The 12,895-nt window shown below is 47.9% G+C and overlaps 1 protein-coding gene across 1 annotated transcript; it reads left to right on the forward strand.

Moving 5' to 3' along the window:
- The first annotated feature begins 7,397 nt into the window (after positions 1-7,397).
- LOC136057391 (keratin, type II cuticular Hb4-like) lies at positions 7,398-10,679 on the forward strand. The gene is made up of 9 exons (XM_065750105.1): positions 7,398-7,826; positions 8,144-8,352; positions 8,752-8,812; positions 9,081-9,176; positions 9,401-9,565; positions 9,714-9,839; positions 9,955-10,175; positions 10,416-10,450; positions 10,531-10,679. Exons 1-9 carry the CDS (start codon positions 7,398-7,400, stop codon positions 10,677-10,679), a joined length of 1,491 nt encoding a protein of 496 aa, XP_065606177.1.
- Positions 10,680-12,895: the final 2,216 nt, after the last annotated feature.

The raw sequence follows: 12,895 nt of genomic DNA on the forward strand, positions 1-12,895 counted from the left end.
CATGACCAGTGTGACCCAGCTCTATTGGGCGAGGAAAGTGCTCGAGGCAAACGTGACTCACTGACCAACTCCTGGCCTAGAGAAAGAGATTAAAAAACCCCAACTCCTTGTTCTGAGCACAACGATGTGCTGCCACAAGGAAATGGCCCATCCTCTAACACCTGCCCTTCCATCTTTGTCATCTCTGGACCTGATTTCCACTGACACGCTCAGAACAGAATTTGGCTTGCTGGAGGCCATGTAAATGCTATCCAGCAGTAAGCAGGCACCTGACAGCTGCACTTCTAGAGCCAGCATGCTGTAGATAACTCAGCGCCCAGCATTATGGCTGAGCAAAGCACCCAGGCTGCCCCTGTAGCAAGCAGAAGGCAGAAGTGCCTCCCAAACTATCCTCTTCATCACAAAGAGAAGTCATGCTTGCAAAGCAGCGGAGCACATCATAACCTCCAGCTGCCCTTTGCCTCGACCACATGTCGCTCCTGGGAGCAAAGCCAGGTTTCCCTTAGCAAAGCCATCAAATCAGTGTTTTCAGCATCACCACCACTCCCCTTGTGGCAGTTCCATCTGCTTTAAACTAAATGGGAACTGACAGCAAGCTAAAAGCAAACCCAAAGGCAACAATCAGCTATATATGTTTTCTCAGAAGTCATCAGCACCCTGAAAACTACAGGCTGGAAATGTCATTAGTTTTATGAGCCTGCAGGTTGCCAACCTGGTGCACCAGAGAGCTGTGTGATGAACGGGCTGGAAATGTGGCCAGGTGCAGCACTGCAAGTTGATGTGCTTCATGTTGTACTGAGCTACATGGGTTAGTGGGCATAGTGATGATGGTTTGATGGTTGGGCTTCATGATTTTAGTGGTCATTTCCATCATTAGATTTTATGATTCCACCACCCAGCCCTCTGCATAAGCCCAGAACACAGAGGAACTTAAGGCAGAGGTCACTCCTGGACCAAACTTTGAGATTCCTGTTCGTCTGCCATCTCATCTCTCTGCAGCCACACTGAAGTCAGCCAGCCATGGGCCAGGACCACAAAACCTTTCAGGTTTGGTGCTGTTTCCACCACTGTGCCCATTGCACAAAGCACCTTCAGCTTCATCTCCATGTCCCACAACAGCGGGGGAAATGTGGGATGGATCTGCAGAGGGTCTGGCAGCAGGAGCCTTCCCAACCCAAGAGGAAGCAAGAGGAGCATAGGGCACTGCTCTGCCAGGACAGGGTGCAGCCATAGGGTGAGTGATGGAGGGTCTGGGTTTGGAACAAGATGTGGCCCTGGAGGTGTTCAAGGGTCAGCTCAAACCACCTGATCTCTATTAACTTGGAGATCAACCCCGATGCAGTGATGCATTAGGAGAAGAAGGATCAGATCAAAGCCTTCACCAACAGACTCACTCTTTCATTAGGTGAGGCTCATTTCTCCAATCCATCCTGGCATGGTTCTCACTGTCTGTAGAACAGGATCAGGATTGCTCTCCATGATAGAGATTCAATTTTGAACCCTTGATACTGAGTCCAGGAGCTTAGTAAGTAGGGCTGGATAAAGAGCACACTATTTCTCCAGGGTTCTTTGCTGCTGAACTCTGCTCCTTCTCTCCCTCCCAGTGAGACATCACTGATGCTGAAGGCCACATGGGACAGAGCTGACCATGCACAATGCTGTCAGACACATCAAGATCACATAAGCAGCTACAGACTACAGAAGGAAAAAAACCCATCCAGATTTTTTGTTATTTTTCCATTCTGTCCTTTTCTGGAAGAGTTTAAGACCCAAAGCAACCCAGAACTGTGAGCCCTCAGAAAGGACCAACCTGACCTGACTCTCTTCAGCTGTTGTATGAATAGCAGCACCCCATACCTTGCATGGCATCTGCCTTTCTGCCTTTTTTATTATTATTATTTCTACTGCTTTTTTAAACTAGGAGCTCATTGACCACTTCTTACTGATGTGGGTCTCCATGAGAGGAAATCTGCTGAAAAAATGAGGATTAATCCTGAACGTGAGCTTAAGTACTCCTTTCTCTCTCTAAAATAATAGCACCCATTGCTTCTGATGGTTGGGTTCCAGCACTGCTGGAAGACAGGAGGTAATTTCCATCCTATGGAAAGTCTCTGAAGGTTTCAGCTCAGCTCATTAACTCTTTAGGAGGAGCTGCTCCTTCTCATCGACTCTATGCACTTTGGAAAAACTTCTGTCAAGCCTCAGTGTCTGCTACCATACCCTCAGGGGATGCACTGCGTAATGGATTTGAGTAAGTAAGGAGCTTAAATTGTCAGTGTGGAACCAGAAAAACAAGAGAGGAGAGCAAGGAGCAACTGAAAAGAAGGGCACAGCACCCCCTGCTCTGCCTTTCTAGGGAGATCACTGTTTGCCACCACTGCCACCTTCACCTGCAGGATGGTTTAAGACATTTTAAGACAGGATAAGTCTCTTTCTCCATTAACTACATCAGGAAAACCCAAATCCACAATTTCCAGTGAGCTGAACGGGGTCGAATCCTGTAAGCCTCCCCACCAGCCAAACTTAGGAGGCAGTAACACCATCAGTGTGAAAAACACAAGGAAACCATCCTTGGTTCAGTGCCTTTGTTCTTAGCTCCCCCCACCTTTGTGTGGAAGAAGGAGAGAGACAAAGAAGATTTAAAGTTGTATTCTTCTGTTTGCATGTATTAAACAGAGCAATGTTCCTTTTTACAGCCCCAATACCCTGCAAGCATCAAATGATTGGTTCTGCTTCTCTCTTTCATGCTCACTATAAAAAAGGGAGGTTTGCAAATGCAGCTTTTATGGGGCCAAGGATTCCCTCCCATTCAAATTAGAAACGCAGCCCAGAACCCAATGGTAGATGTATGCTTAAGAGCAGCTCAAATTGCTCTTCAGCAAAGGAGACGAGTGGGATGTTACCAAATACCCAAGGCTCATAAATGTGGTTTAGAATGATCATTTGGGGATGGTTGTGCAGCAAAAGCCCATTTTTCTGGGAGAAAAGAGGGTGGAAGCTCTGTTGCTCATTCCAGAGTTTCCAACGAGGCCATCTCATGTGCACTGGCTACTCCTCCCTCCACCTTTGCTCCCCTTGAAGGCAGCCACGACAGCTTGCCAACCCCACCTGAAGCATGAGGAATTTCATTGGGATCCCCAGAAGCATGTGGGGATGGAGACATGGAGACATGTACGGAGACATGGCCGTGGCCCCTCTGGCATGAGACTGGGCTAAAGAGATGCTGGCTTTGGCTATGGGGTCAGTGGTCACCTGGGGGTCTGCACACCCAAGCTGGCAACAGAACTGAGCAATATCATGGAAGACTACAAGAAGAAGGAAGTTTAGGGGAAAAAAAAACATCATTAGAGCTGAAATGAAACTCATTCATTTTAAGCAGCCAGAGCTGCACAGGATGAAATGTTGTCAGCAGTGTCCATCTGTACAACTTGCGTCAGCAGCTGCCTCCACGCTGGGGTTGAGTATTTGAAGGTGGGGCGGAAGGATGAGACCAAATTCTTGCCTAGGCTGAATAAGGAGGGGCAAAATTATGTTTTTTCTTCCCCTTGCATGTACGGAGAGGAAAATAACAGGCAAAGGTGCGCAGTAAAGGAGTTTGTTCTGTTCCAAGAGCTGAGGGCATTTCAGACTGGCTCAAATACTTCTTTGGGGCTTTTAGTAGAAACAGCAGTGAACGTTGTCAGAGAAACAGTGGTGAGATTGCCTCTCGCTCTCCAGAGACTCTAGAGGGACCTACAGGTCAACTTTTGGGAAGATTTAATTAAAGGAGTTGAATCCCACCTTAAGTGAGTTGGTTGTAGCTCAACGTGGCCCTTTGGGACGTTTGTGTACCCTAAATGGTCAAACTCTTCTCTGCTCTGCCCAGCAATGTTCCTCTTGTGCCTAAGAGGATGAGAGAGGAAATCCATTTAATAACACAGCAAAACTCATGTCTTTGAAAGGAGCAGTGCTGGGAGCTGTAATCCCATTGTACGTAGCATTAAGCAGAACACTCTTTCATTGCATAAACCCTTCTGATGTGCTTGGGGACATGGATAGTGTCTCCATGAGCAAAACCAAGCTGGAAGCCAAGGTGGAGTCTCACCCAGAATCAGCCTCCAGGGGAGCCCATATGTGAAATAGCCACTCCTTTTACTTTTCCTCCAACCCATGCCTCTTGGGGCAGCAAACAGAGTTCAGCTCTTTCAGCCCCTCACTTAAGGTCAGGAAGATCTTCGGTGTTCTGTGCATAGATCAGAGCAATCCTCCGCATTTCAAAGGCACTATTGTTGCATTGCATGGGCAACATCCTAAGGAATCTGTTTCTATTTGATAGTAGGGTATTATGGAAATGGACAATTGCCCACAGTGGGTGCCTTCAGGGAATTGTTCAGATCCAGGCACCCACTGTGGGCAAATCTATATGACTTTTCTAATGTACAAAACCAAAGCCTGGAGATGGGTGACAGTACTGCTCTGATCCGAAGTTTTTTGTTGTCCAAAGCTTTCGGACACTGACAAAAGGAGCTGGGTCAACAGAGTCCTGATATTACAACAATGAGGGACACTCACAAAAATATTTATGTCCCACTTCTGCTTCTTCAGATTTCTCAAGCTGGGCTGAAGGTGCCCTTTAAAGGTATGTTTTCTCAACCACGTGCTGTTTCATAGATTCATGGATACATTAGGTTGGAAAGGACCTACAAGATCATCTAGTCCAACCATCCTCCTATCACCATCCCTACTCACTAAACTATTAAATCAAAGTACATCTTCTGCAAACACCTTCACACACAGAGCTGCTATGGTGTAAATGAGTCAGCTGTGACCCCAGTGACAAAGGTTTTGGCCTTATAGCTTGAGAGTGGGGGCTGAGACCCCAGCATCCCACAGCAGTTCTCATTACTGACATCTCTTCACTCTGGTATTTATTTTCATTGCGTTTTCTCTCTCTAGAGTATGAGGAACTGAGAGAAGCTGCTGGCAAACACAGCTTGTGTAACATAAAAAACCAAAATTACCAAGCTGAATTGGGTGATTCAGAGACAACTGGAGAACATAAAGACACCAAAGCCCAAGGAAGGATGACTCAGGGACAATAATGTGCCAATGGTAATTCCCAGGCTGTGGATTTCCAACTCCTCCAGTAGAGAAAGGGAGCAATTAAGTCTGTTTTGATCATAGAAACATTCAAGTTGGAAGGTACCTTTAAAGGCCATCCAGTCCAACTCCCCTGCAATGAACAGGGACACCCACAGGCTGATGAAATACACATCAGCTGCTCGATTCTTGCACTTGCTGATAATCCAAAGTATAGAGCAAAACACCCTGCGGGTGATGGTTCAGCCTGAAGGAGGTTTATGTGGAAGAATCAGCAATGCATCCAAGCCCACCAACTCCTTTTACAGCCATCCCCTGTGTAACTGTAGCCACAGGAGGCACTGAGGACAATGGTATCATCACTCCAGATGCTGATTGTACCACTGCATGGTGCTGTGAGCAGGAGGAGCTCCAATATCAAAGGTGCGTGCTCCACAACCTCCTCCAGGTCAAAATACTCAAAAAAAAAAAAAAGGAAAAAAGAGAAAAAAAAAAGGGGACCACTGCACATCTAACCCCCCCTACACTTATCTCACTTTCACTATGCACCCAAACACCTCACTCCAATCCTCCTCAAACCAATTAGCATTGTTTGGTTTAACTGAGCTAGCTCAAAACATCTTGGTTGGTTTTCTTGGAGACACAACGTCATACTCAGCTGCTTTGCCACACTGAACAGGAGGACCTGAAATTTCATTCAGGGCTTCTCTCTCCTTTTGGAATGGGCATCCTGCATGGCCACCCCCCCCCTCCTCCCTCCCTTTACAACCTTTCGCCTCCAATTTCTGTCCAAAAGTGGTAGAGATGCATTCAGTGTCACTTGCTTCATTAACATGAGGAAGCACCTTGCAAAATGAAGGAAAAAATGTCGTTTAGAGGATATGGAAGGAATAGATGAACTCACAGAGCTGTGAAATGCAGAGCCCAAACTGGAGCAAGGTGTCCTGGCATAGGAGGATGAAGGACACCCTGGAATCACCAGATTTGCTCCATCCTCTCATGCACCATCCCTGGAAAGTCTTTGAGGGCCCTGGAGCCGAGGAGTCCAGCAAGGCTACTAATTTGGGCTTCCAATCAACCACTGAATAAGGAAGGGGAAAAACACAGTAAACAAAACCCAGCCATTAGCTTGGAACTTCCACCCTGCCCCTAGAAAGCATGCTGCCCTCCCACACGGCGACACGGGCCCCAACGCCGTTCCCATCTCTCCAAGCTGTGGACACACACACATGTGAATAGCAAAGGTGGGAGGAATGGAGCCCCGACACTGCATTGAGGGCACTCACCCAGCGTGGGAGGAAAAGGAGTAAGCTCCAACAAAGAAGGGGGCCTTAAAGCTGAGGGACAAGGAGATGTCACTTTTCTGAGGATTTGGCCAATTTGGAGCATCCACAACATGTTCCAAACACAGGTCTCTATTTCAACGAGTACCCTCCAAGTAAGTTACGATGGAAAATACCTGATGGAAGATACTCCCATCAGCAATCTGCAGTAAAACTTCCTTGACAAATACACCTGATCCCAGTGACGTTTGCCAGGCACTGAAAGATGGTGCCTTTTTCATAGGCAAAGCCAACAAAATGCAGTCATCTATCACTAACCCGCACACAAGACTTTGTTTGCTGACTCTCAGTGAATTCAAACTTATTATCGATGTTATTTATTAAACATCTGGTTGTATCATAGACTCATTCAGGTTGGAAAAGACCTCCAAGACCACACAGTCCAACCCCAACCCATCCTACCATGCTCACTGACCACGTCCTCAAAGGCTATATCTCCACAGTTCTTGAACCCCTCTGGGGACGGTGACCCCACCATCTCCCCGGGCAGCTTGTGCCAATGTATCACCACTCTTCTGGAGGAGAAATTATTCCTAATATCCAACCACACCTTCCTTCAGAGCTCTTACTTGCAAGCTGAGGTAGCAAAATGTAAAGCCAGGAAAGTACTTTGATGGAGGATCAGTTGACATCTTTATCCAACTTATAAGAAGGCAAAAGCTTTTACATTCCTGAAAACAAGGAGCACCAGCACCAGCCCTGATTTTCACTGTGATTGCACAAGACTTCAGTATGACCCCATTGGCTCAACAGCACTCTTCATTTGCGTTATGGGGCAAATCTGCTCTCTCTGTTGGTGAGCACAACGTATGCTAAACAGCTCCTACTCTGCATCATAAACATCTTGTGGAAGTTTCATGAAGCCTCGCCCTGTTTCCCACACGAATAAAAGGACGAAGATGCTGCACTGGATACAGAGGGAACTGCACTGGGGCCCAGCACACTGCCTGCACCCATTCCTCCCCACCAGCAGCCATGTCCTGCTCCTATGGCACCAGCGTTGGCAGCATTGGCAATTTCAGCTCATCCTCTGTCACCCTTCCCAGGAATGGGTTTGGCTTTGGTAGAGTCTTGTGTCACCAGCAAGGGTTGGGTTCTTTCAGCACCAGGAGTCTCAGTGGTGTGGCATCCACCAGGCCCAGGATAGCTGTAGCAAGGTGTCCTCCTCCAAGATGTGGATATGGCTTTGGTGCTGCCGGAGCAGGATTTGGCTGCAGGGGAGCTGGCTTCAGCTATAGGGTTGGTGGAACCTCCAGGCCATGCACCATCATACCCATAACCATCAATGAAAAACTGCTACAACCACTCCAACTGGAGCTCGACCCCAATGTGCAGACTGTGAAGTACCAAGAGAAGGAGCAGATCAAGACCCTCAACAACAAATTTGCTTCTTTCATCGACAAGGTGAGCAGAGAAACCCTCCCCAGCTCCAGTCCTAGGAAGGTCTAGCATGGAAAGGGTGCGGAATCCTTGTAATACAGCTCTGTTTTAGACATGAGGACAATTTCAGAATACCAGTTCAGCACGAAGGTGTTCTTTTCTACAAAGTGTTCATTTACACAAAGCTTACCCCCAAAAACCATATGGACAGAAGAATATCGGAGTAGGGAACACTGCATTCAGGTGTTCCAAGAGCCACATTTTAAGGCTGTTGCTTGGATATCACCTCTCACAACCACTTAACTCTCATCTCATTTCCTATTTTGCTTTCTGGGATTCAGGTGCGACTACTGGAGCAGCAGAATGAGGCATTGGAGACCAAGTGGAGCTTTCTGCAGGGTCAGAAACATGGCAGGAACACCATCGTGCCCATGCTGGAGGCTTGTATTGGGAACTTGAAGAAGAAGCTGGAAGCACTTGGGTGTAACAGAGCCCAGTTAGAAACTCACCTGAAAGCAGCCCAAGAGGCTTTGGAAACCAACAAGAAAATGTAAGTGAGAACATTTCGGGATAATAATTGGTCCCTAGAGAACAGGATCATAAAACCATGTCCCAGTTTACAGAGGTAGACCAAACAGAGGACACATCTCTTCTAGATTCTCTCACTCTTCGCTAATGCAATAAATTAACACTTAGAGCAATCCAAGTGCACTTCTGTTCTCTGGTGCAGAAGTCAAATCAGAACAGTTCTGCCACCAATTTGTAAGAACACTGAAACCTCCTTGAAAATGCTTTCCCATGGGTTACGAAACAAGAACAAATATCACTGGGGGAAAAGGAAAAAAAAAAAAAAACAACAGGAGGAGTCCCATTTCTTGAAGTAGGCCAGCAGAATCCCAAACAAAGATGTAATTGCAATGAGCTTGAAGTTTCCTGTTTTCCCACGCAGGTACGAGGATGAACGCAGCCAGCGGAGCTGTACTGAGAAGGAGTTGGTTGCCCTGAAGAAGGTGAGCAAAGGCTGTTTGAACCCCTCCTGTTGGGTGCAGGTCTTTGGGGTGCATGCTCATGGTGATTTGTTTCCCCAAAGCATTGCACAGAACAAGTACCAGCAGGAGTTGGTGCTCAGATGTGCTTGAACTCAGATCAGCAGCAGCTGTGCAACCAGGAGCTGGCTCACAGTCATGCTACCTTCACCCAAAGTCCCCCAGCCCAAGGGCAGCCCCGAGTCAGCTCTCACTAATCAGCTTCCTCCTTCTCTCCCCACCGTGACTCCAGGACGTGGACTGCTTTTTCTTAAACAAAGCAGAGCTGGGGGCCAAGGTGGGAAGGCTGGAAGGAGAGTTCGACTTCCTCAGGGTGCTCTACGAGGAGGTAAGCAGCTCCCTATTGCTCCAGCTCTGCATTTCTCAGGCAGATCTGGAAGGCTTATTCCAAAAGACAGGAGAAGAATGGGTAATGCGGGGCAACGGTCAGCCCTTACGGTGAACAGAGAGACCAACAACCCACCCCCATGAGGGAACCACAGGGTGGGACCAAGTGCACAAGTGGGGCTGGATAGGATCACGGCAGTGCTAGCATCTCACTGTAACCTTCAGGAGAGCCACCAGCTTCAGGTCCACATCTCAGACACAACAGTGGTTGTACAGATGGATAACAGCCGGGATCCTGACCTGGATGGCATCGTTGCCAATGTCAAGGCTCATTACGAGGACACTGCCTGCAGGAGCCGTGCAGAAGTTGAAGCCTGGTGTAAAGGCAAGGTGAGAAAAGTGGTCAGAAGGAGGTTGTGAATGCAGCCTTCCTCTGAAAACCCAGATCTGCTCTAATTTAACTCAAAGCACATTATTCTGGGGACTCACAACCCGTGTCTCTGGGAACGCACAACCCACATCTTTGGGGCTTTTTCAGTTTGAGGAGCTGCGAGTCACTGCCAGCAGAAATGCTGACAGTCTGCAAGAGAAGAAAAAAGAGGCGGCTGAGCTGACACGGGTGGTCAAGAAACTGAGTGGAGAAGTTAGGAGTGTCAAGGAGCAGGTGAGTACCACCAAGTCTGCTGTTCCTTCAGGGTGGAGTGATGCTGAATTGTTGCTCCAAACGCGGCATGTTTAAAAATACCAGAAGACATTTAAGGCTGACCATATCTTTGCAGTGCTGCAAGCTGGAAATGTCTGTGGCTGATGCTGAGCAGTGCAAGGAAATGTCCATCAAGGATGCAAAGAGCAAACTCACTGAGCTGGAGTCAGCTCTGCAGAAGGCAAAGCAAGACCTGGCCCGGCAGCTGTGGGAATTCCAGGAGCTGGTGAATGTCAAGCTGGCACTGGACATCGAGATTGCGACCTACAGGAAGCTGCTGGAGGGCGAGGAGAGCAGGTGGGTGGTAGACACCAACACAAGACCCTTTAGACCCAGGTGCTGAAAAAGGAAAACCAACTAGGCAGTGCTTTTCAGAGCTGCCCTGTGGTAAATCCACCTCATGGACCAGCTCTTCCCTCCAGTTCCACCACAGCTGCAATGGTGCCAACAGAGACCTTTTTGCTGCCTGTAAACATTTGAGGCTCACATGGCTCTGCATGTGAACACACATAACTGTGTGCAACCTTTCCTCTACAGGCTCTGTGAAGAAGGAGGCTTCCCCATCAACATCTGTAAGTCAGAGCATAAAACTTCTTCCAAGCTTGGGCACCTCCTGCCTTTTCTCCCAGCAATTCCCCCTGCTGAAACTCAGCTTTGCCTTTCACAGCTGTCTGCCATTCCCAAGGAGGTCTCGCCTACACTCCAGAACCTGGCTTTGCTCGGTTGGCCAATGGAAGCTCATGCATTAGGAATGGGAGCACCCACGTGAAGGTTGTGTCCATGGGCAAATCGACCGTGTAAAGAGCTGCAGATGAATGGCAAGGCTGGGAACGAAGCATGATGCACACCCTTCTGCCCACACACAGCAAAAAAAGCCTGGCTGGTGCTGGAACACATGCATTCAGCTCCTCTACTTTGCTCACTTATTTTCCATACAAAAGGCAAAGAGGGGTATTCCTGTACTCAAAGAGTTTTGCTGTTTCTGCTAGGGAATTCTAGGAGCAAACCCCAAATCCCCTTAGTGCTCCCATTACACGATTCACACAGGATGCCTTTGGTGTAGTTCCCTGCTCTTTCCATTCCTACAGATTGAAGGATCAGAGTAAGGTGTATGACAGAACAGCTGCCACCCACGAGCATTTAATTAGGGCTTCATTCAGCCCTCTAGTGTTAGCAGCCCCCATATATAACCTATTACCATAACCTAGTTATATCAGCTGTCCTGATTTACAGATACACCCTTTGCATCAGCAGAACTCACCCAATATTGCCTTGTTTCCCTACACTACCCTCCCAAGGGGTGGATTTCAATGGCTGTTGCTGTTTGGAGGCAGTTTGTTTCTATTTGCATCTCCTGTTAGGAAACCAATCCTCAACCTTTCCTTTTTCTTCCGGGTTTGTAATGGTCTGGCTCATCTGATGCCATAAATACCATCTTAACTGAAGGGTCTTGGGGCCTGAGCCCACTGTCAGAAGTGACAGGGGCTGATCCATCAATAAGCCTGGCCCCATGTCAGAAAGTTCCTCTGCAATCATGTTCAAGGGATCCAGACCCAGCCTTAAACACATGGCACTAGCATCAATCACCTTCCCAACTCGTCAGTACCTAGTAAATTGAGCTGCTAGTCTAAGTGCTATCCTATCTGAGGTCTGGGAAGGTGAGAAGATGCAGTGATGTATTTCTAATGACTTCACATTTTGTCAGCAATGCTTGTCATGGCTTTTATCCTAGTTATAGTCTCACATCTCCAATAAATCAACATAGCAATTCAGTTACACAGTGGCTTCTTTCAGGGGAGAAGAAGGGTTGATTTTGTCTTTGTTCCAGGATCTCAAATGTCAACACTTAGAGGGGTCTGGCAGGCAGGTCCAAGCTCCACATCCCCTGACAAAGCCCTCCCATCAGTGGTCTCCCATATCCTTCAATATACCAATATTCTGTGTACAAGGAGCTTACAAATCTCTCTCCAAAGCACATCTCTCCTCTTGCACGCGCAGAGCAGGAGTCAATTCATGGGGTTACACGTCTTCATTAAGGCAGGGTGGAGCTCCAAATAATTTTCCTCCCAGGAAAAAAAGAAACCAAAACAAAACACCATTTAGAGGGCACTGACTAAGCACAGATGCTCTCACAGTTTGCATAAAGCTAACTGAAACTTCTCATTACCACCATCAGCGCCTAAATCCCCTGAAAACATCACTGATTGCCCCAACTTGCCCAGGAACTCTTTGCATCCTGACAGCAGGAGATGCTGAGTGGTTTGGGGCCAATTTGTCCTCCCTTTGCTCTGGTACCAGCTCCAGCCCACACTGCTCCAGTACCAGAGCACAGAGCATCCCCTACCCCCGAGCAGAGTCTGGGAAACCTCTTTAGTCTGGCAACACCCTTAGCTCAGGATTGATGCACGTTTCAGATGCTCATTATCCATCTTAATCACTGCTGCAAAACAGAGAGGCCAAAAAAGTCCTTCCCAGTGCTGCAGAGGGTTCTGTGGCAGGTTGGTGCTGGGTCACACTTGGCTCCTGGAAATGCAAAAGCCTCATTCACTGCAAAGCTGCTTCCGAATTATGGCTCCTAAAAGGAGCAACAAAAGGCTCAGGCCACACTGATTCAGTGAGCAGAGGTTAAATTCCAACTAGCCCCAGACCAGAGCCAAGACTAGACCCAAGGAATGAACAAAAACACGAGCTGCATCCATCACCACGGCCTCACAGAGACACTTTGCACCTGAAGGGTGCAGACCCCCTTCTCCCCAGCAGTAAGCATTGTTCTGCAATGTGGGAGAGCTGCAGCCACACCTTCCACATCCCAGTTCCCAGGTCACCACTGCACACCTGAGGATCCAACAGCAGAGGCAGAGCCTCCATTCCCAATTAAGCATCACAGAGCCATGCAAATGACAGCAAACAGCCACATCCCGTGCCAAAAAAAACATCTGGGCAAGGCCTTTCTTTGAGCTCTTTGTTTCCATTCACTCCAGGGGATTTCTTTTTGTGTTTTGGTCCCTTGGCTGTGA

This window comes from Cyrtonyx montezumae, unplaced genomic scaffold, assembly GCF_038088225.1.
Source record: "Cyrtonyx montezumae isolate F1298 unplaced genomic scaffold, pur_monq_1.0 scaffold_63, whole genome shotgun sequence".
In the NCBI taxonomy this organism is placed as follows: domain Eukaryota; kingdom Metazoa; phylum Chordata; class Aves; order Galliformes; family Odontophoridae; genus Cyrtonyx; species Cyrtonyx montezumae.

Bases quoted from the DNA above. Each gene is read 5' to 3' on its own strand.
- LOC136057391 (XM_065750105.1), top strand. From the start codon at position 7,398: ATGTCCTGCTCCTATGGCACCAGCGTTGGCAGCATTGGCAATTTCAGC. The intron at 8,353-8,751 runs GTAAGTGAGAAC...TTTCCCACGCAG, and splicing joins TTGGAAACCAACAAGAAAAT to GTACGAGGATGAACGCAGCC. The intron at 9,840-9,954 runs GTGAGTACCACC...ATATCTTTGCAG, and splicing joins TTAGGAGTGTCAAGGAGCAG to TGCTGCAAGCTGGAAATGTC.